We start from the raw sequence: 22,615 nt of genomic DNA, 5'->3' as shown, positions 1-22,615 counted from the left end.
ATAAGACAAATGGGTAAAAATTGTGGAAACATTCCTTCACAGAGTACAATTGTAAGAGTTCAATGGAGAGATTAGAGAGGAATGTGTTCTGTACACTGGTAAGGGAAGCCATGATGACCTAATTTTGGCTCGCAACCGACAACTGTGATATGTACTGTATAGCCTACATTCTGTCACCCTCCAAATATGATCACCAAGTAATCTTTATTTATGTACAGAAACAGGTATATGTGTAGTTACATAGTTACATAGTATTTGAGGTTAAATAAAGACATATGTCCATCAAGTCCAAGCTATTTGTGCATGTGTGTATGGTCCTATTGGTGTGTAGTACTTGTACCCCTGTATATTACAGTCCCTTAGGAAATCGTCCAATTGCCTCGAGTGATTCCACACTCTCAGCCGAAATCACAGCATGTGGCAGCGAGTTCCATACCTTGACCGATCTAACTAAGAAGAACCCCCTTCGCCCATAGTGCTGACATTTTTTCTCCACCAATTTTAAGTGGTGGCCTCTCGTCCTTGTCATCGAGTTAATTGTAAAAAGTTTGCTGCTAATGTTACTATCCCCGGTAAACATTTTATACATGAAAATCATGTCCCCCCCTTAATCTCCTTACTTCCAAGGAGATCATGTTTAATTTTAGAAGCCTGTTCTCATAACTCAGGTCCTCCATCCCCTTTATGATTTTGGTTGCCCTCCTCTGGACCCTCTCCAGTTCAAGGACCTCCCCCCTGTTAACTGGTGCCCAAAACTGGACCGCATACTCCAGATGAGGCTGAACCAGTGATCTATAAAGTGGCACATTTACGGACTTGTCCCTGCCAAACATTCCCCTCTTAATACAGGAAAGGACTCTACTTGCTTTGTATACCGCAGCCTGACACTGCAAGCTATTATTCAGCCTGTGAAGCCTGTGCAGTTGTGTGTGAACAATGAAGTTCACACACAACTACAAAATAATGGTTTTAGTAGGATAACTAGCTGTAGCTTATGTTTCCAAGGCACTAGCATTACATTCTTTTACTGCCCTTTATATTTGTTTACTGTCTTTAGTCACCTTTACGTTCTCTTAATCTGTGTTTTTGTTTCATGAAATATTTTTTTAAACCTTTACAGTGTATTTAAAATGTAATTTTTAGCTTTGGAATAGGCAATAGTTAAGACCAGCTTTCTTTGTTTTCCTGTATGTGTCCCATCATGGAGATTCCACATCACATCCTATCCACAGACACAACATAAAATAAGAGGAAATCTTTCAGAAGTGAGGGTAATCCCCTCTGACATAGTTGTCACCAGAACATGTGTGCCTGTTGGAAGATTTCCTCAAACCTTCTGTTCTTGTGACAACTCTATAATTTTACATTTCCAAAAACCTTTTTTTCCCCAGAGACAATGGTCACCAGGACAAATAGAGGGGATGAATCCACCAAGTAGGGACACAAACCTTATGTGTTTTAACACTTCCTTACTTCAGATTTAAATAAGTCAGCAATTATTAATTGTATATTTATGTTTAAGGCAGACAGGGGGAATATTTAGGGCTTGTGTCAATGGGTATACAGTATATACTGAGTGAGTTTAGGTGCATTGAGCAAGCATTTGAGGTTAAAAAAAATTCTGTAAAGTTCTTTTCTGCAGTTGCTGTATATACCTGATATTTCTCAAGGATACTACAGAGCACATTTTAATCTTAAAACTGGATGTTTTGGGGACAGATTTGAGTATCTCTCCCTCTCAGACTGAAAATCAAGGAGTGGTCAAGTGACACTGGACTTCTAAGCTGCCCCAAGCTGCTTTTGCATTTCCATTAACTTGTATAAGGCCCCTTTCACATGAGCGCCTTCAGTTCCGATCAGTGCAATGTCACTCAACAGCTCCTTGCTCAATATTCAGCTCTGTACCATACACATACAATTTTCCAAAATATTACAAAAGTGTGCTTTAGTATTCTTCAAGAATCTCAGGTATGTACAACCCCACCATTAAAGTCAACCCCTCACCAGACTGCATAGGCCCTAATCAGAAAGATCTTATGAATTAAGTATTCCAAAGCAACCAGGGAAAGCTGTATGGAAAAACTGAAATATCTAAAGATCAGCACCACAAATTCTCAGAGTGTACACTGGAATGTGTGTAAATAGAGGATTTCCTACTATTGCTGGGTCACATTTTTGATACATTTATGCATCTTCATTTTCCCTTGATGCTTATGGTGGATGTATGCTTGAATGACAGTGATCCTTAGGAAATGGATGGGGTTTGCTGTTTGCTCATGGATATTGCATGCATGTAAAGATCCAAAAATAAAAAATGTAAACCATGTAAACACAGCAGGTTGTAGTGGAGTTGCCTAAACCCATTAATTTGTGTAAATTGCATGAATCTTGACATGTACTTGTTAATTATCAGCAGATGAAGTCTAACTAAGTTCCTAACCTGATGTTCCTAACCTCATGTTCCCCATGAAGTTCCCTAATCTGGCCAAGCAAAGATCCAAGTTATGGGCATCTTTATTCCTTTTCCTGACAAGTTCTGTACTAACGGACAGTTAGTACTGCAGATCACAAGGTAGATCATATAAAGATTCCCCTTTCATCAGAATAATGCTGCGATTGTTACCTTAGGGTTAGGGTTTTTTTTTTTTTGGACAGTCTTCTAGAAAGCAAGAAGTGTCTTCACTAATTAGGGAAAGGATGCTGAAACATGGGGGTGTGCCAGGGAAGCAGCTTAGTGCTGATATGAAAGAGTGCACAAGTAACATCCACTGATGGTTCGCTTTCATATGCTGCCATCTGTTGCATAATCTGCAACCATCACCTATTTAAACTTTGTTTCTGCCAACTCCAAGTCTCTTTCATGCCCCACTTCATTTTTTACTAAATGTCTGTAAAAATTAGATATTAAGATTTGCAGTCATCATGTTTCTGAACAGCTGCCTCAAAACTCGCTCTGCTCCACTTCCCTGAACTTCCTGTCTGGTACAAGGTCAAAAGGGAATGAGCAGTCTCCAGCAGCTGTCCATCTACTAGCTTGGAGAAGGAAGGAGAGAAGGAGAGGGGAGCAGATACCAGGGCAATGTCTTGGCAAAGCGGCTTCATTATGTAAGCATATAGAAAGAATGCCCATAGCAGTGGTTCTCAACCTTTGTAACTTCAGGACCCACATTTGTCCTTAGTTGTTGAGTCACAACTCAAGTCGCACCACACTGGAACACATGGCATTGCGGTACTGCGGGTTCCGGTGCAGGCAATCGAAATGTGGGTGGGAGGTGTTTTTGGATGTGCCTTTTAAATGAATGGCAACGCAACACAACGCACCTCCCATACCAGAAAGCACTGTAAGTGTGATTGCGTGGTACAGTGTGCGTTAATCTCATAGGACTGTGTGATTAATGCACTGTGCTAGTGTGAACAGGTCCTCAAAAACACTGACAGACACACACAACCACAGACACATTGTCACACACTCACAGACAGACATTCTCACACACACACAAGGTGCCCTCCAAATAGTGGGTGGAGGGGATCGCATAAGATGTGCTAAGGGCAACTCCATGCAAAAAGGTTTCCAATAGCCTCTAAGGGAGCCTGTCAGAAGGAGCCTTAGGTAGAGGTGATATCCATAGTAACCACTGAGAAGCACTACAAAATGCCAACTGAAATCTGAGTGGTTCACACTTTTACAGTAGGGTTTACATTCAAGGCTCACTGTGCTGTTGATCACTGATAATATGTGAATAGATTTGTGGTGTTTAACACCATTCTTTGTTAGAAAGTATTTTTCTTGGCTTTTTATACCTTTTACTAAAAACCAGGGAGAGAAATGAGGTTGACTGTATGCTCTTCTAATTATCCATTCAGGCCATGTAACAATGCAGCTTGCACAACTTTACAAAGGATACATAGGTACAAGCTTAGAAATCGCTTGTGCATAACTTGCTATTTCAGACTCTGCTGCATGAATCCCTCATTGCAGCAACATTCTACCCATTGTTCCTGTACAAGGCTCCTGCTACACAGCATGCAATAATCAGCTCTCCCATCACAGAATCTCTCAGTTAAGAAAGGGAGTAGAATTACATCAAATAGCTAGCTAATGCAATGCAAATCCATATCAATACATGGGGTCGCTGGGGACATGAAGGGGGAGATGAAAGAGAACAGTGTTTTGTTTTTTTTCTATCCTTGTCTAATTTTGTTTTAAAAAAAATCTAATTTGTGTCTTCTTGGGGGTGTGGGGGGGTCGCCTTCATGGGATTCTTGCATGGGGCCCTGAGGTCACTAGTTACGCCACTGCACTCACCTCATAGTTCTCCTTTAAGGATAAAAGTTTCACTTAATCAGGCATTATTTTGGCTAGAGATGGGCTTTAGGCCCAATCCACTTACAGTTTTTGGGTGGTGTTGTAACCTCTCTAACAACACTAATTCTTCAACTGTATGTGACTTTAGTTACATAGTTTTGATTGGAGATTGACTTTAAAGGAGAACTATGAGGTGAGTGCTTTTCACTCACCTCATAGTTCTAGCCGACCTGTGACAATGAGACTGTCACAGGTCGGCTCAGTAGATCGGGAGGTGAGCGAACATATCCCGGCGTTCGCTCACCTCTCGATCCTGTCACAGCTCTCTGCCGTGACAGGGGAGGGGCTGGATTTCCCCCTCCCCGCTCCGCCAGCGCTGACTGGCGGAACGGGCGGGGGAGGGGGCGGGTACAGCTGGCTCTGCCTCTAGATAGGCAGAGCCAGCTGTCACTCGCGCAACTTGGCGGATCTCGACATCGATGTCGGGATCCGCTCCGGCTCCGGCGTCTCAGTATACCGCGAGCTACAGCATACTGTATAGTATATAACTGTATAGTTACCCTAAGCTCACAGTATACTGAGCTTAGGGTAACGGGAGGACGCTAGTTTGTGTCCTCCCGTTAGCCTAAGGAGAACTATGGGGAAAAGCCCTGACCCCATAGTTCTCCTTTAAGAACTGGTTTTGATGTAATTTTCTAATACCGAGAGTCATTAGCTTACACATATTTCTGTCGACATAAATGCAGAATAATGGTATATTTACCTGGGACTGTGCATTAACATTAGCGCCATTCGTTACCAAAACTTTTACTACTTCCGCTTGTCCTGCTAAGGATGCTATGTGAAGAGCAGTGTTGCCTTTCTGCAAAATAAAAACCAAATAAATACATTTGTTATTACAGATAAAGTACAGTACATCTTACTTTGATAAAACCATGGAAAAAGGCAAATGCACCCCTTGTATTTCTTTAAAATGTTTTAAAAGGAAAAAAACAGCCTACAGAAACTGTAATGGGTTTTACAGATTCAAAGACCTGCACCAAAAGTACAGGTCACCGGTAATGCCCTATTTTACTATTATGAAGGCCTGGGCTTAGACATAAGCACAGCAATGGTGACACGCTCTGCTATAAGAGCAGGGCCAGATTTACGCTCTCTGCTGCCCCAAGGCCAGGTTTCTCAATGCGCCCCCCCCATGGAGAATGGCAGACCTGCAGGCTGCATACAAGTGATCTCGGCGACATTGCCGGGATCACTTGTACAAAACAAGCGGTGGCTTCCCTGCTGTACATTTAGCTCTGCTTGCCCAAAGCAGGGCTAAATGTAGAAAACAACTACCCGCCCGGTGCCCTGAGATAGGAATTCCACAACCCTGCTGCCCCTCTACTCCCTGCTGCCAAAGGCCAGGCCTTGGTTGGCGTTGTGGGAAATCCGCCCTGTATAAGAGTGACAGCTACTCATATTGGCCTCAATCACCACAGAAACGGAAACCATATCACCCAGATCTATCATAGAATGCAGCTTTACAGGTCCTTTTTTTTCCAGGACTTTGCAGCACTCTTCAGAGACTATATCATTAAAGAAGAACAATAGAAGAAAGGTGCTGAACATATTAGAAAATCTACTTAAGGGCAAAAACCTGTAGTAGCCGTTGTCACACCATTAAAGTAGGCCCAGCAACAGACTTAGTAATGGAGCCAGGAAGCTTTCATCTTTGACTTTTTGTGTCCTATAGTGAAATGATGCCCCTTTGTTTAAAATAAATCCTAACCAAAAGAAATATGTAGGCTGACGATGCCGACCTCCTTCTAAAAATGATATGTGTCTGGCTAGCTTTGGCTTAAAAAATTCTAAGAAGTGACCTGGAGCAAGCATATTACAAGTGAAGCAAAGCCAGGATATCTGATACCTGCTTACATGTTCAAAGTCAGTATTTAATAAAGCATTAAAACCATTGGATCGGCATGACAGCCAGGAAACTAGCACTTTCACAATGGGAGGTCAGAAATCGCAGCATTTACAAACTTCTTAGTCAACCTTATTGTAAAAATGAATCCTTGCCAAACCTCATAAAAATTAATTTTTTTAAATCTCATTTTTCTGGTTCCCTCTATAAACTGTAGAACTCCAAGAATTGACCACACCTTGTACACAATATTGGGTGCTGCTCTCCTGAAAGGCATAACACAGCCATCTCACATATAAGGAGGCCCCAGCTTATTTGTGTCTTAAAATAACTCTGTCATGATAAATGTGTGGGGGCTGCCGTTGCTGATACACTTGTGAAAATGCTAGTTGCCTGGCTTTAATACTTTTGTGCCACGGACCACACCAAGCATGCTGTAAATGAGAGTAAGAATTCCTTATTTCAATACTTGTTCCGTGCCATAGACTCAGTCAAAGCCTCAGCAGGGCAGTCGAAGAGCTAATATTCTCCAAGGAGAGGTCAACAATGGAAGCTCCCATACTTTTCTCAGAGTCACCTAAAGGTGGTCTCGGTATCAGGGCACAATACACAAGCTCTAATTGACCGGCACTGTATGATGTTGGGTTCTTGTTGACTTACATGTGAAGGATATGTAGCATTTGGGAGATTTCTATAGCATATTTAGCATTTCAGGGGAGGGTGAAGAGTTTAGTTTGCACAACACGCTCCCATCACGATTTGGCTTATAGTCTAGTATGTGTGCAATATACAGCAGGTCTGGGAAATAGCTATTATGTCACAGTTATTTGGAGATGCCATTGGAGGTATTTCTCTATATCGTGTGATCATAACAGCATCATTTCAGCTTCTAATGTAAAGGTGCAAATATCTACAAATATTACTAAAAACAAAAACAAATGGACAAAAGGCATGGTCGTAACATCAGGTTAAATATAAGTGAGGCGATATTAACTAATAGGAAAAAATATACATAGTGTACATACACCAGTAAGTGGAAACAGTAAAATAGAAGGGTGGGGGATATGTAAATATGCAGTGTTGATCTAGATTATGTATTTAGTAGAACTGAAGCCACACAGTATGTTATATTGGAGAATTAATGCCATTGCTGTACAGGACAACTGAAATCAATTTATGGAAACAAAACCATATTTTACGTGTAATCTGCTATTTGCAGAGGAAAATTTGGGGTCGTTGCACCCACTACTATACAGAAGGGATGTCCCATCACAAGTGTGTGTAAGGGAGAAGCACATATGTTTATATTGTAAAGAGCTGTGCAGACTGTTGGCGCTGTATAAATCCTGTATAATAATAATAATATTATGTTCATTGTTTTGCCCAGTGACAATTTAGATCTGGGGTCACCACATTCACTACCATGCAGAGGCATTTACATGTGTGTGGTGGAGGGGCACATGTGATCATTGTTTTACCCAATCTTGACCTTTCAGATATGATATTGATGATAGGTGATTTAAACTGTAAGTGATACGACCAGCATAATGGTGGAGTTATCAGAAAAAAAGAACAAAAAGCGAGGGGTGAGGAGTCTCTAACAGAACTTTGTGTTGATTCAAATATTTTCTATCAATGACAGAATGCAGAAATGAATGTGGTCTGTGATATAAAATAAAAAGGACAGGCACAAACCTTTGTAGATGCGTCAACATTAGCGCCTCGTTGTATCAGTTCCGAAACTATTTCTACATGTCCTTCTTTGGATGCAAGATGGAGAGCATTCAGTCCATTCTACGAACAACAAACACATGAGCCGTAAGAATTACATTTATGGCTATAATAAACCACAATATCACAGAAGTGTCTGCAATTTACATTCACAATGGTTACTTATCAAACGTGAAAGGTAAAGTATTATGCTTTTATGGTAGGTTTTATTTGTATTCCTATTTAAATGTTTACACATTTTAAACCGATCTAGTAGAATTTTTAATTACTTGTATTTAGATTGTTTAAAAATCTTTAATTTCTAAATAGACATTTAGCACTAGGTACTTTTATATCATTTAAGTTGCAGAACATGCTGTGCTTTCTAATGAGAAAGACCAGCACTGTCTTCTTTACTTGTTGATTGAAAAATCCATATAGGTCTGCTTGAGACAGGGAAGGGGAAGGAGGGGGTATGTCCCTCCTCTGACCCTGGCAATTAGAGGCTAGTAGAAACAAAACCTGGCTTGGGTCAGAATTAAAACAAGTGGCACACTACAAAGTTAATCAAGGATATATTTGCAAGCCCCAATCTCTCACACATGACAAAAAGCATGGAGAAATATAACATAAGGTAGAACGACTGTAAATGGGAGGAAATTGATGCATGAAAGGGCATTTACATTACTCCAAATTTTACCCGATCTGTTCCCTACAGTAAACTTGAAAGCTTGAAGTGCCAAGAACCAACTAGTCATCCAGCAATTTGTTTCCATATTTTTATGGTCAGTAACCAGCTTGAACTGTCTTCCTAAAAGGTTTCCCAGTGCCCATTTAATAGGAAAGCATTCTTTCTCTACAATGGCATAGTTTCTCTCATGTACAACAAGTTTCCTACTCCAAACCTATAGGCTCTTTTGGGGATTTACCATTAGCCCCTGCTTTTCCGAGGCAAGTACCACATGTTTAGGACAGGTTCATCTCCCAGTCAAAGCTATGAATGACTATATCATCCAGATAGGCTGTTGGCTGTGAGGTTTTAAAATCTTATGCACTATTCTCTGAAATGAGGCAGAGGCCCCATGTAAGCAGCACCATATACTGGAATGATCCCTCCGGGTGTGGAAAACACAGTCTTACTTAACACTTTCTATAAGTGGTACTTGCCAGTAGTCATTTTTCAGATCTTAAATTTTTAGATATCTGGCAGCTCCCAGTCTGTCAATAAGTTTGTCAACCCAGGGCACAGATTAAGCATCAAACTTGGACATGTTATTCAATTTCCTAAAATCATTGCAAAATCTCAAACCTCCATCTGGATTTAGAATGAACACTATCAGATTTGACCAGTCACTGTGCAATTCCTCTATCACTCCTAGCTTTGGTATTTTTCTTATTTCTTCTGCAACTGCTCCCTACCAAGGTCAGGTATTCTATACAGCTTTAGATTTACCCACACACCACACTCAAAAACAATATCACGCTGAATAACTGGGGTACATCCAGATATCTCAGAAACTACTCTTTTACATTTCACTTCTGGTATTGTGGACACTATATGCATTTAGGGATTAACATGGCCACCAGGGTTGTCCTTCCATGACTTTATGAGAATAATGCGATAACTTTGCTCTGGTTTCCTTTTACACAGCCGATGGTCTATATAGTTTACTTCCTCTACTTTCTTCATGACCTCAAAAGAGCCTCAGCCTTGGCTTTTAGCCAGGAATTTGTTTTAGACTGTGGGAACTAAAACTAGTACCTAAACTCCAGGGTTGAAAATTATTAACTTTGGCATCTCTATTATGAACCATTTTCTGGGATTCCTGGTCTTTCTCTATATGTTGCCGAAAAAGGAGAATTACAGCTGCAATTCTATCTTGCATCCATGAGATATACTCAATAATGCTTTTATAACATCGCCAATGTTTCTTTTGCGACATCTAGCAAACCTATGGGGTGCCTACCATAAAGTAACCTAAAAAGTGAAGAACCTCTGGATGACTAAGGCACTTCTGCAAACATTTGGTAGGGCAATAAGAAATATCAATTCTTTCCATCTTTGTCTACCACTTTCATTAACATGCTCTTAAGAGTCTTATTAAATCTTTCCACCATACCATCAGTTTGAGGGTAGTAAGCAGAGGTGTATAAGTGTTACAGTTTGCAAAGTCTCCTTCAGGATGCCTACCTTGCTAAATACCAGGACAGGTTACTTAGCAATTGTTTTGGCTAGTAAAGTGTGCAAGCTGATCGCTTCAGGCTATTGGGTGGCATACTCCAGTATCAATAGTATATGCTGATGCCTCCAAGCAATTTTTACAAAACTGGGCCTACCAGATCCATGCCAGTTCTTTCGAATGTTACTTCAGTGATTGCCAAAAGTTCCATTGGGCTGCGATAATGGGGCATCGGTGCAGAATACTGACACTCTGAGCATGACTTAGAATATTCCTTTAAATCCACATGTAACTCAGGCCAAAAGAAGCTCTGGGTTACCCTCTCTTTAGTTTTCTCAAGTCCCAGGTGTCCACCCACCCACCTATTAAATGACCATCATCTACCAGCCTCCGGTAAGATTTAAGGATGACTAATTGCTCCACGACATCCTACTTTTGCTTTGCCACTTGATACAACAACTCACTTTAAAGAGTCATGTATGGGAAAGACTGGTCAGGCACTAACTAAACACATACCTATAGATACCTATCGGTTGGCGTGCTAGATCTCTCCCTTCGCAATGTCACATGGGTCAAATGCAGGTCAGAAGAAGGCCAACTACAGATCATATGCATCCGTCAAATTCTGAATGATCTCAGAAGCATCTCAAACTGATGTCAAACCAATCCCATCAACTTAAGCCCAAAACCAGTCAACAGAGACTTTACTTTAGTAAGGTTTACTTTTTAAAACGCTTCCCAATGATACATAATGTTTCCATGAGCTCAATAATTTCTACTTAAAATAATAAGTCTTTACCTGATTGCAGACGTTGATGTCTACTCCATTTTTCAAATAATCAAGGGCCTTTTCTATATTACCAGCCCGGGCAGCTCTCAAGTAACTTGCACTTGTGTCTGACTGCTATAAGAGAAGAAACAAATGTTCTATCAATAACACGGCATGTATACAAAAACATATTGTTTTTTAAAACATTTCCATGTGCTAAAATAAAACATAATAAACATTACAATAAACAGAGGTAGAAAGGTTTACTGCACTAAAAGGAATCACGTAATAGCAGTTATGAACTAATAGCTTATTTGCTTGCTTAAGGGGTCATATCGATGGGTGTTTTCCTTCATTTGACATGCATTTAAAATTAATTTCAAATGCAGGTCAGCAACATCCCATGGACTTTAATTGAGCAATTCACGTGGCGTTTAAATGGAAAACACCAGTTGAATCAAGTCTTAAAGTATAACAGGATTTTTTAGTACAGGTATCCTTTAACTCAACTCCCTTACCCCTGAAAGTCGTATCCTCACAATTCTTCATTATTAGACCGTCACTGTATGGTCTATTGCAAAGTTTTCCAGCCAGTCAGATATTCCTTCTGCATACAAATTTGTCTATTCATCCCTATAGAGAGGCTGTCCAAAATTGGGACACATAATAGACATCCTCTCCATAGTAAAGGATGGAGATTTTCCATTCATTTACAGGCTGGGTGAATGTACTGCAGCTCCTAGAAGGATTCATAAAACTAGCAGGAGCAAGGACATGTGAGTATAAGACTTTGGATATTGCTGGGGATGGGAGGGTCGTCATTTAAAGAATAATTGTACCAAAAGTATAGTTATCCTATAAGAGTCAATCCATCTAAAATTATATTTTACTTATAGGTGGATCTTAATGCGCCAAGTCAGTTCCTGGCTTTTAAAATGCCCTGAAGACTCCAATAAAAACATCTCCCTGACAAAATTCCCAACTTTGACCTAATCCATCTGGGAGTTTTCGGTGTTCTTGCCCAAAGCTGTTGGTTCTAGAACCTCCTATTGCATTCTCCATTATGTGCAGACCCAGGAAAAGGAGCACAGATCTCATCAACAGATCCCAATAGATCTCATCAACAGAGTTCCCAAGAGATATAATAAACTGTTAAGTAGATCAACCTTGTAGCATCAACTAAAAACCAAATGAGTAGAATGGCCTTTTAAATCTGCAGCCTCCAATAAATGTTAAAATGTTGCTTGAAGCCATTGGGTCCTAAAACTGCCTACAATAAATATACACAATTAACCAAGCAAATTTTGACATTCCTAAATGAGCACAATGGAAACATAAGGACTCTGTAAAAGCACAATGGAACAAAACCGGTAATGGAGATGTCATTTACAACATTATTTTATTGACCTGGCTTGGAATATTAATGCAGCGAAAAATGTGTATAAAAGGCGGAGTGTTCATTTTTTTTTAAATCTAATTTTGCACTGACTTTCTTTCTGGAAATAACACTGAACAAAGGAAGGAAGATAGTCAGAAACTGCTATGGTGATGTTCACATAATATGGGTTAACGTATCTGTCATTAGTTTCTCTGTAAGTCTACAGATGTTTCTTTACACATTTTCATTGTCTCTCTGATCTGCTACAAACCCAAATGGAAGTCTTCTGCAGAATACCATCTATTGTTTACTAATCATTATAGCTTCCAATCCATCCCCTGCAATAAACTACTCTGTACATACGATGGACATTAGTTATCTGTAGGAGCGTGCTACAAATTGACATTCAGTGTCTCAAAAATCATCGGGGGGGATTTCTGAAATCTAGTTGTAGCAGCCTGTGTAGCGTATTGTACCACATTGAATCTATGATAATTAATCAGTCTCAATGTGGCAAGCAATCTGGAGCTTACTGAGGAATTTATTATTGCAAGAGAACACAGCCAGTAAGCAGGTTATTTAGTCCTTCTAGGAACAGAAATAGATTTCACATAATAAATATTATCTTCTAGCCCAATCAATACATCTGCCTAAGGGTGTATACATTTATGTTAAGGTGTTCATAAATGCAAGGGCATTAATATCTAAAGACTGTCCTATAAACATGTACACTGGGAGTTCAAATTTATGTCTACGAAGTGGAAAGGTGGTAGGTGCAGGGCATGCTCTAGCACTAGCTCTAGTGCTAGAGTATCTGTGAGGGAAAAATGGTAACTGGACAAGTTTTTCCAGTATTCCAGCTAGTAATAGTAAGTGCAGGATATAGTAAATTATTTAAAGGGAGGTGTGGTGGCAGTTATTTGTAAAGGTTGCTTAGAGGGATGCACTATGTATGTATGTATGGATGTATTCGTACTCGCCCAAATGCTCCAATACTTCCCCCGATACCGGAACTTCCGGTCAGAGGGTGATTCCCTCTGATCGGCAGTGCCGCAAGGGAGCATGGAGCTGGCTATATACACAGGTACACTGCGTACCCGTTTTAGCACGATAGAAATAAAATTTGAGTTTTAATCAATATGTCCATGAGTACACCTTAAAGCCCTAAAAAGCCTTTCTAGTTCATTGTTGCAGATTATGACCTACAGTTTCTACATACAGTATATGCAAAGTTGCATGAGCCTTTTTGGTGAATCATGACTAATGTGATATCAGATAAGTAATGATATCAACATTTCACCTTCCAGGACATTATCTGAGCCTCTCATATTAGGATCAAGCATCTAAATGCCCACCAATGAAAAAATTAAAGTAAGCAGATAGAGGTGTCAAGGCAGCCGCCAAACAAAGAAAACTCCTTGCAAAAGGACTGAACAAGAAAAAATGCCAGGTACATGGCCAGCTTTAAGATACCCCATGTGGCTGAACAATTCAAACCACTCAATTCCCTCAGCCAGGCTTGGACACAGTGTGGATGAAGGAATCTCACATACTGTCTATATATTAAATTCAGACAATCGGCACCTGCATCTGACTGGCTGCAGTCATTGTTCAGCTGACAATTTTCCACCTGGCTGCTTCAAATCAAAGTTTATCAAGCCAGATGTGAATCGGCCAAAATTTGCGCTGTATACTTACGCTATCTTAGCAAAAATCTAAAGCATGTCTTGCTAGCATTAGAATCTCAAACGTGCAATATAGGAGTAGATATTGTTGCTTTCAAATAAAGCAACTGAGCACAGCTTCATTTCACGGTTGATCACAAATTGCTTGTGTATGCTAGCTAGTACCTTTCACCAAGCAGAATAATAAGCACACTTCTTTGCGCCTTGCTGCTGTGAAATACATTTCTTCCAAATAATATTATCACAAGTGATAATGACATAGAATCTCACTCTTCCACTGAGCTCCACACTTCCTCCCACGCCGTCATAAAGGTCTGACGTTAGCAGTTCCAGTTCATACCCAGTCTATGTTCCCTGTGATAATTTATAGCGTTATATTTTTATATTATATTGCTGTTGCCCCTCACAAAGCTGTTTTTGTAAACATCAACTGTGGCCCATACAGACGTCATGCTGGTAGGCAACACAAATTCACGCCATCTAAATAAGGCAATTGTTCCAAAAACAAGTGTTCAGCATTGCCGGCATCCTGTTTCGGGACACAGGCCAATGCATTTTTTTACTCAGCACAGACAGAAGCTGCTAGAGATTCTCCTTGCTACAAGCACAATCAATGGACAAAGAGGTCTGCACATAATGCACTGTAATGATGACATTTTAAATAACATAAATATATATTTTAATTTATATATTAATTTACAACATGCACTAACAGAAGATTTATCTAGAAATCATTTCATATTTTAAGAACATTTTTTTTTTTTTACTGTCCCTTGTTTATATTAAAGCTAAACTCCAGTCTTCCCTGCAGTCCACTGCTTGTATCAGGGCTGAGGGAAGATGCTGTGATATTTTCAGGAAACTATGTACAGCACCTTGCCATCCCATCCCATCTGCCTGCATAGCTCAGAGACCCGGTGATGATGTAATGAATATAAAAAATTTGCTAAAGTAAAAAAGATAGTCACCTGAACTGTCACAGCGCTCCCTCCAGCCTGACTCCCCCACCACTGCAGTGACGTTACGTCCCTCAGCATCCTCATGTCCTATACACTGTCTATAGGACGCTATGACTCACAGGACCTTAGACCGCTGCAGCAGAGGGGGAGAGAAGTTCCAGGGACCCGTCTAAAAGCAAGCAAGCTACAAAGGTCGGGTGAGTATAACTTTTTTTATTTTAGCACGTAGACAAAAATGAGCACCTAACCGTTGCAATGCGGGGGTAGCCCCACTGCAAGGGTTAAGAACAGTTTTGCTCAGCGTTCTGCTTTAAACTTTAGCCTAAAAATCATACAGCGTGAACAGCAATGGTGCTCTTTCTCAAGACCATCAAGTGACCAAAATTAGCCTGCCCCTCCTCATATGTGGTTTGTGTTGTCAGCTGTCTATAGTGTCCTTTCTATGCAGGGGAGATGACTCAAACAGTAAAAGACATGAGGGAATGACTAATTTTCTTATGAGGCCTCCCATGAGTATGGGCAGGAGTACACAGGCATTTGTGGTTTTTTCACTTCTGACATCTGTCTGTGAAGAACTTTTGACAGATGTGGAATGCAGCGTCTAAAGAGGATTTTATGTAACTGTGTCTCTGCTCACTTGCCTTTAAGGGTTCATTCACACGGGTGTAATTAAATACTTATTTATACACTGCTGGCAGAAGCTGGTAGAAAGAACCAGCGTGAAAAACGTGTGTAACGGAATGCAAAGTAGTTACATGTATGTGTATACATTCTAGTGGCTAGATTATTAAACATTCTAGCCACTATTAAACTATGAATTTACGCAGTTCAATTATGGCAGTACGCTCTTCTCCGCAAGCAGGACAGGGGCATTTTTTTTCGCATTCCTGAACACTGCTCTAGATTACAGATTTAAACACCACAATGTGCATGAACACATTGGCTATTATAGAGCTGCGTTCAGAGGCATAAAATTACAAACGTTGTATGGATCTAAAAGTGGCGTTCTTTTTAGCCCATGTGCCTGAGGCCTAATTGTTATTGCAATGCATCACATTGCACTGCTTTTATCCTTCCATACAAGTCAGCATGAATGCATTTTTATTAAAGTTTCCCTAAAAGTGAACATACACTATATTGCCAAAAGTATTGGGACACCCCTCCAAATCATTGGATTCTGGTGTTCCAATCACCTTCATGGCCACAGGTATATAAAATCAAGCACCTAGGCATGCAGATGCTTCTACAAACATTTGTGAAAGAATGGGTTCTCAGGAGCTCAGTGAATCCAAGTGTGGTACCGTGATAGGTTGCCACCTGTGCAATAAGTCCATCCGTGAAATTTCCTTGCTACTAAATATTCTGCGATCAACTGTTGGTGGTATTATAACAAAGTGGAAGCGACAGGGAACAACAGCAACTCAGCCATGAAGTGGTAGGCCACGTAAAATGACAGAGCAGGAATAGCGCATGCTGAAGCGCACAGTGCGCAGAAGTCTCCAACTGTCTGCAGAGTCAATAGCTACAGACCTCCAAACTTTGTGTGGCCTTCAGATTGGCACAACAATAGTGCATAGAGAGCTTCATGGAATGGGTTTCCATGGCTGAGCAGCTGCACCAAGCCTTACATCACCAAATGCAATGCAAAGCATTCTCACATAATTCATTCTTCACATTCTCACATAATTCATTCCCACAGCTACATCATGTATCATTTCCCCCTCCTCTTTTAGATTGTAAGCCCTCAGGGGCAGGGCCCTCCTTACCATCTTGTCTTGAATTGTATTGTAATTGTAATGTCTTCCTTATATTGTAAAGCGCTGCGCAAACTGTTGGCGCTATATAAATACTATGTAATAATAATAATAATAATAAAGCGTTAGATGCAGTGGTGTAAAGCACTCCACCAATGGACTCTAGAGAAGTGGAGACATGTTCTCTGGAGTGACGAATCACGCTTCTCTGTCTGGCAATCTGATGGACGTGCCTGGGTTTGGCGGTTGCCAGGAGAATGGTACTTGCCTGACTGCATTGTGCCAAGTGTAAAGTTTGGTGGAGGGGGGATTATGGTGTGGGGTTGTTTTTCAGGGGTTGGGCTTGGCCCCTTAGTTCCAGTGAAGGGAACTCTTAAGGCATCAGCATACCAAGACATTTTGGACAATTTCATGCTCCCAACTTTGTGGGAACAGTTTGGGGATGGCCCCTTCCTGTTCCAACATGACTGCACTTCAGAGCACAAAGCAAGGTCCATAAAGACATGGATGAGCGAGTTTGGGGAGGGGGAACTTGACTGGCCTGCACAGAGTCCTGACCTCAACCCAATAGAACACCTTTGGGATGAATTAGAGTGGAGACTGCGAGCCCGGCCTTCTCGTCCAACATCAGTAGCTGACCTCACAAATGCGCTTCTGGAAGAATGGTCAAACATTCCCATAGACACACTCCTAAACCTTGTGGACGCCTTCCCAGAAGAGTTGAAGCTGTTATAGTGGCAAAGGGTGGGTCAACTCAATATTGAACCCTACGGACTAAGACTGGGATGTCATTAAAGTTCATGTGCGTGTTCAGGCGTCCCAATACTTTTGGCAATATAGTGTATATGAACCTAAATACTAGGTCAATTGTTATATAAAGGGAGCAGCATAACCAAGGGTTTTCTCTATCACTTTTGTCTGCGCTGTATTTTCTGAAATACATCGTATTTTCAACTCTAAAACTTTTGGAGAGATTGTCCTTCACTTCCTGCCCAGAGAGAAAATAAGAGAAAATCTCTCCAAAGTGAGGGAACTGCGCAAGAATTCTGTGCAAGAATTCATGCATAATCGCACACCAGGACAAATGGAGAAGGTAAATCTCCCCAACGGGGACATAGAAGCAATTAAATCCTAAAAGGTTTTCTACACTTCCCCACTCTGTTCAAAACAAAGAAAGTGTTGGTTTCAAAACTTTAGGCAAAGCACTACGCACAATACCTAAACATCAATAATCAAAAAACAAGCACATGAGCTCAGCAAAATATGTGTATAGAGACGATGGTTATTTAAAATTTATCTTGGTTAAGGAGCAAAAGAGAAGAAGAGAGATGGAAGGTAAGAGAAAAGAGAAATATAGGAAAGTGAGAATAAGAAATAGAAAAGGTGTGGGAGGCTTTACCTTTCTCAACCTTTTTACCCTAACGTAACCCTGGAAATAATGTTCAGCTCTTGGGAAACGCCTGTTAAAACCAATTCATCCTTGCATTGGTGATTAGCAGGAAAACTGCCCCCCTTACAATGGTATTCATAATGCCACCCTTACAAATAGCTAAAAAGATCTCTGGTGTGATGTCACTGGCTCTGCAAAGTGGTGTAGAACCCAGAACTCTTCAGACACCATCAAATGAAAGGTCAATCAACCACAGCACAAGGAACACCTAACAACCTCTGGAGGAACCTTAGGGTACCATGGAACCCTGATTTAGAACAATCAAAGAAGTATCCCAAGTCTCCTGCTGTCAAAATGATCCAGAACAAGGAATCCAGGGTGAGTAGTTTTCATAGTTCCATAGCTTGCTCCAGATCCATTGTTTTTGGTTTAGAACTTTCTGCCTAATAAATTCTGTTAAACAAATGAACTTCCAAAAATAGCAAAGTGCTGAATTGCAACTGCCCATTCAACAATCTTGTATACTACTTGGCATGCAAACTTTATTTGCCAGTCCTTTTCAACATCTGATTTGCTTTTACAGTTTGAAGCCTCGTGCACCAGCATTTTGTTAAAAGAGAACTATGGGGTAAGTGGTTTTCCCTATAGTTCTCTTTAGGGTCACATGAGGACATATACTAACCTCCTCACGTGACCCAAAGCTCAGTATATAGCGAGGTATTGCCCGCAATATACTGAGAGCGCCACAGTCAGGACAGGTCTCGACAATACTGTCGAGATCCACCCAGCTGCGTGACAGCTGGCTCTGCTTATCTAGAGGCAGAGCCAGCTGCGCTGGCCCCCTATCCCGTTCGTTCCTCCACTCAGCGCTGGAGGATCGGAGAAGAGAGGGGGGAATCCCTGCGGGGCTAGGTGACTGTCAGACTGCAGAGGGAGATGATCGGGAAGTGAGTGGATCGGCTGCATGTTTCTGCTCACTTCCCGATCAATAGAGCCGACCTGTAACAGCTTCATTGTCACAGGTCGGCTCTAACTATGAGGATGAGTGGCAATCACTCACCTCATAATTCTCCTTTAAAGTCAAATTGCTGCAATTTACAATTCTGATTATAATCTGTGCTTATTTTTAACACATGGTACCGCTCTTGATATTATAAATTAGTTTGTAATAGGAGATATATTTATTTTCAGATTCTGCTTTCTTCTTACTTGTGAACTTATGGATCAGATGCTAAACAAGGAAATACAAAACCACATCTGTATATTTAGTGTTATCTTTAACTTTTTACATACTTATGTTTTTTTTTTTCTTTTGGGCCTTTGTGTATGCTGATTACTATGGTGATGAAGTAACATACTTCCTGTCCTCTGATTTAAAGCTTGGTGATATTATTCTGTATGACTTGAAAGGCTTGGTGGAAGGATAGCACTGCCTGAAACTGTAATCTGTGCTTGTTTAATTAAATAGAAATGTAAAATAAAAAAATGCATGTGCTGAGAAAAAATTAATCATTGCACAAACATTTGGGTTTACATCCTATTCAAATACTCTAGGGGTCCAAATACATAAAAGCCTGTTTTAAAGTGTATTTACCTAATTATGGCTGTGCCATACTAAAGCGATTCTATTCATTCAAACTATTTCTTACCTTTAAAAGTAAAACAATTGGAGATGTAAATTATCACTTATTTGTGCAAGCACACAAGAACCATTTAACAAGGTTGCAGGAATGATACCGCAGCTTAACTAAAGCAATTTGTTCCACTTTAGCTTTGTGGATATTTTTGCATCCTCTTTGCATTATAAAATGAACCAACATGGCCAAGTCTACCGTTGGCTAATCCAGTTCTCTTCATTCTTCAAGCTCATATGAACTGCCAACAAAATCCCTGAGTGCTTAGAAAAGATTCCATATTTATAGAGAAATAGTAATTAACATTTATCAATATTATTATTCTACAATCTCCTAGGATAATCACATATCTTTCTGTTGCTAAGGAAAAAAGGACCATTTTGTAAAATTGAGCATGACTACAAAAAGATAGAAGGTTTTTTTGTGAAGCAGAAAGACAGCCAGTACATAATTACTTGTAAGTTAAACCAGCAAGAGGGAACATATGAAAAGTAAGAGGATTAAGGGGATTTAGATTCCAAAGGAAAGTCCGTATAGCGCCTTCTAAACCCGGACACAAACCATCTCTGCTGTCAAGAATCAATGTTTATTACAGATGGTTTAGGAATGGCCTGTATTAAGCACTTGCATTACTTGCTCTCAGGAGTCCTGGTGTGCTGCCCTTCACCTGGCCCAAGTACAGAACTCCATGGCAGCTGTCTTAGAGGGTGAAACCTCTGGCTTAGAAGCTTGCTGGGAAGAACTATGAACCATGGCTGTCTATATCCAGCAATGTTTCAGTGTTGGCAGTGTTCTGCACGGATTTGGATTCTGTCTATAGTGTCCCATAATCATTTCTAGTCAAATAGTGGTAGTTTCCAAGACAGGAGGCACAGGGAGATAAAGGATTATTTTAAGCAATAATAGAACTCCAAAATTACCTAATCTTTATACAGTATTAAGAAAGTGAAGTTGCATCAAAGCCACCATAAAGCCACAATAGCAGCACACAGACCAGCAGTACCAGTTTGCTTCTGGATTGTGTGAAATAGCATCAAGATTATTGAGGAGTTTTGTTTTTTTACTGCTAAAATCCTCATGTCCATTCAGTTTATTTGAATCTGTGGAGTGAAATCCAGTTGCAGTTGACTGATAATTCAAATGTAGAGAGGGTCTGCTTTTTGAGGCCTCATTTTCTCACTGTCTCATAAGGAATCTCCAAGTTTTAAGGCTTGAATATTGATTGGTGGCTGTGACTAAAAAATATGCTCAACTCTTTAGCAGCCTGTGTCTCCTATCTCCAGTCCGCCAGATGCTTTGGCGTTCAACACTGCCGAGAGGGCAAAACTACTGTGTCCTGTGCCTTATGATGTGGTTCCAGGTTCCTACCACTACGTGATTGCAGGAGTCCGCAGAGATGTAAGGGTTGGAGGAAAGAACCACAGCACACTGCAGGGAACACAGGCATCCGACGCTGCCAGAAGTGTAACATTCAAAAAAATCTGATGAGCGTTGAACCAATGGAACAGAGAGAAGGTAGTAGGGAAGGCTGTCAGAGTGATGAGCATACTATGTCCTCTTTTGCATGGAACTCCTTAGTTAGATGTTTGGTCCATTTAATGCTTTCCGGGGCACCATTGGAGAGATTTCCCCATTCTTCTGTTACACAGTGTTATGGTTTCACCAGAGGAAATATAGAATAGTTTGCAACAGGAACAAAAATAGAAAGCTGACAGGGGTTCCAGCCTTTTGAGCTATATAGACAACATACACCTGTCACAGGTATCTTTAAAACTGATCTTTGTCACTGGAAATCATCATTTATTTAGCAATACACTTCAGTGCCTTTCAATTAAATTACTGTCTCGGTCTCTATTACAGTGAATTTTACAATGTGGCTATTTCATATTACTGACCTAGTTATCCGTTGAAATAAAAAAAAATCAACATGAAGTACTAAATGAGTAAAGGAAAATATAAAAATGACACACCATAATACATACATCCTGTGTCTTTTCTTAAATTTTCCATAACAATATATACTCTTTGCATTTCTCCCATTATTCCTTACATACAGTATGCATGTTTTCCTAGGTGACGAGAAGAGAAATAGTTACAAGGGTCATCAACCCTGACTTCACTCTGTGATTCACATGCTGTATATCCTTGGATCAATCTTTTAAATAATTGTATTATATTGTTTTATAGTAATGTAATGAGCCACGTATAAAAATGTGTTATACGTTTGAATACAATGTTTATTTACATTCACTTTGCTATAGCTTCTGAAAACCAAGTAGCATATTGTGGATACAAAAGTATACAACTGGGCTTATTCAACATATGCAATGTTGACTGTATCATTTTTTTTCCCCCATTAACTAACCATGCCATTGCAGCTAATGATAAAGACATACCAGTCATATCTGGGGCTGCAAAAGAACACTCGCTTATCCTGCAAGATTACCTTGGCTGTAAGTGATCTACAGTTTTCATTTTAACCCAGTAGAGTTCCACTCCAAGATTCTACAGAGCACACAATATTGAAGAAATGCTTTCACTTCCGTCTCCAATCCTTTATACCTACAAAACAAATCTGAATTGTGGGGTTTAAAGGATATGTGTATGGAAGTACGGAGTCTGCCACTGATGACCTCCCCTCTGAAAATGCTAGTTCCCTGGTTATTGTGATGATCCAGTTACTTTATTACTTTCTAAGTGACTGACTTAGAACATTTATGCAGATTAGGAATTCTGATTTCAATCTGACTTTCTTGTTCTGGGTGAGTGACCTTGACAACCCTCAAGCTAGATATTACCAGTCATACAGTATTTTTAGATTGAGGTCAGTAGTGGTAGCATATATATTTCTCTCAACACAGGTTTCCTTTAAGACTGATTTAATAGTGAGTTTCATCAAATAAAAAGGTGTGTGTATATATATATATATATATATATATATATA

At 40.2% G+C, this 22,615-nt stretch overlaps 1 protein-coding gene across 1 annotated transcript in view; it reads right to left on the bottom strand.

Annotated features, from left to right (window-relative positions):
- Positions 1 to 22,615, bottom strand: part of ANK3 (ankyrin 3) — a 260,705-nt gene that overhangs the window by 183,790 nt on the left and 54,300 nt on the right. Inside the window, exons 2-4 of the mRNA XM_018576669.1 lie at positions 10,902 to 11,003; positions 7,908 to 8,006; positions 5,070 to 5,168 (exon numbers count right to left, since the gene is read on the bottom strand). Coding sequence (XP_018432171.1) covers positions 5,070 to 5,168; positions 7,908 to 8,006; positions 10,902 to 11,003 — 300 coding nt within the window. The remainder of the gene's footprint in view (positions 1 to 5,069; positions 5,169 to 7,907; positions 8,007 to 10,901; positions 11,004 to 22,615) is intronic.

Source organism: Nanorana parkeri, unplaced genomic scaffold, assembly GCF_000935625.1.
Source record: "Nanorana parkeri isolate BGI_ZX_2015 unplaced genomic scaffold, ASM93562v1 scaffold73, whole genome shotgun sequence".
In the NCBI taxonomy this organism is placed as follows: Eukaryota; Metazoa; Chordata; class Amphibia; order Anura; family Dicroglossidae; genus Nanorana; species Nanorana parkeri.
The sequence above is the reverse complement of the archived record's forward strand: the minus strand, read 5'-3'. Positions and strand labels throughout refer to the sequence as shown.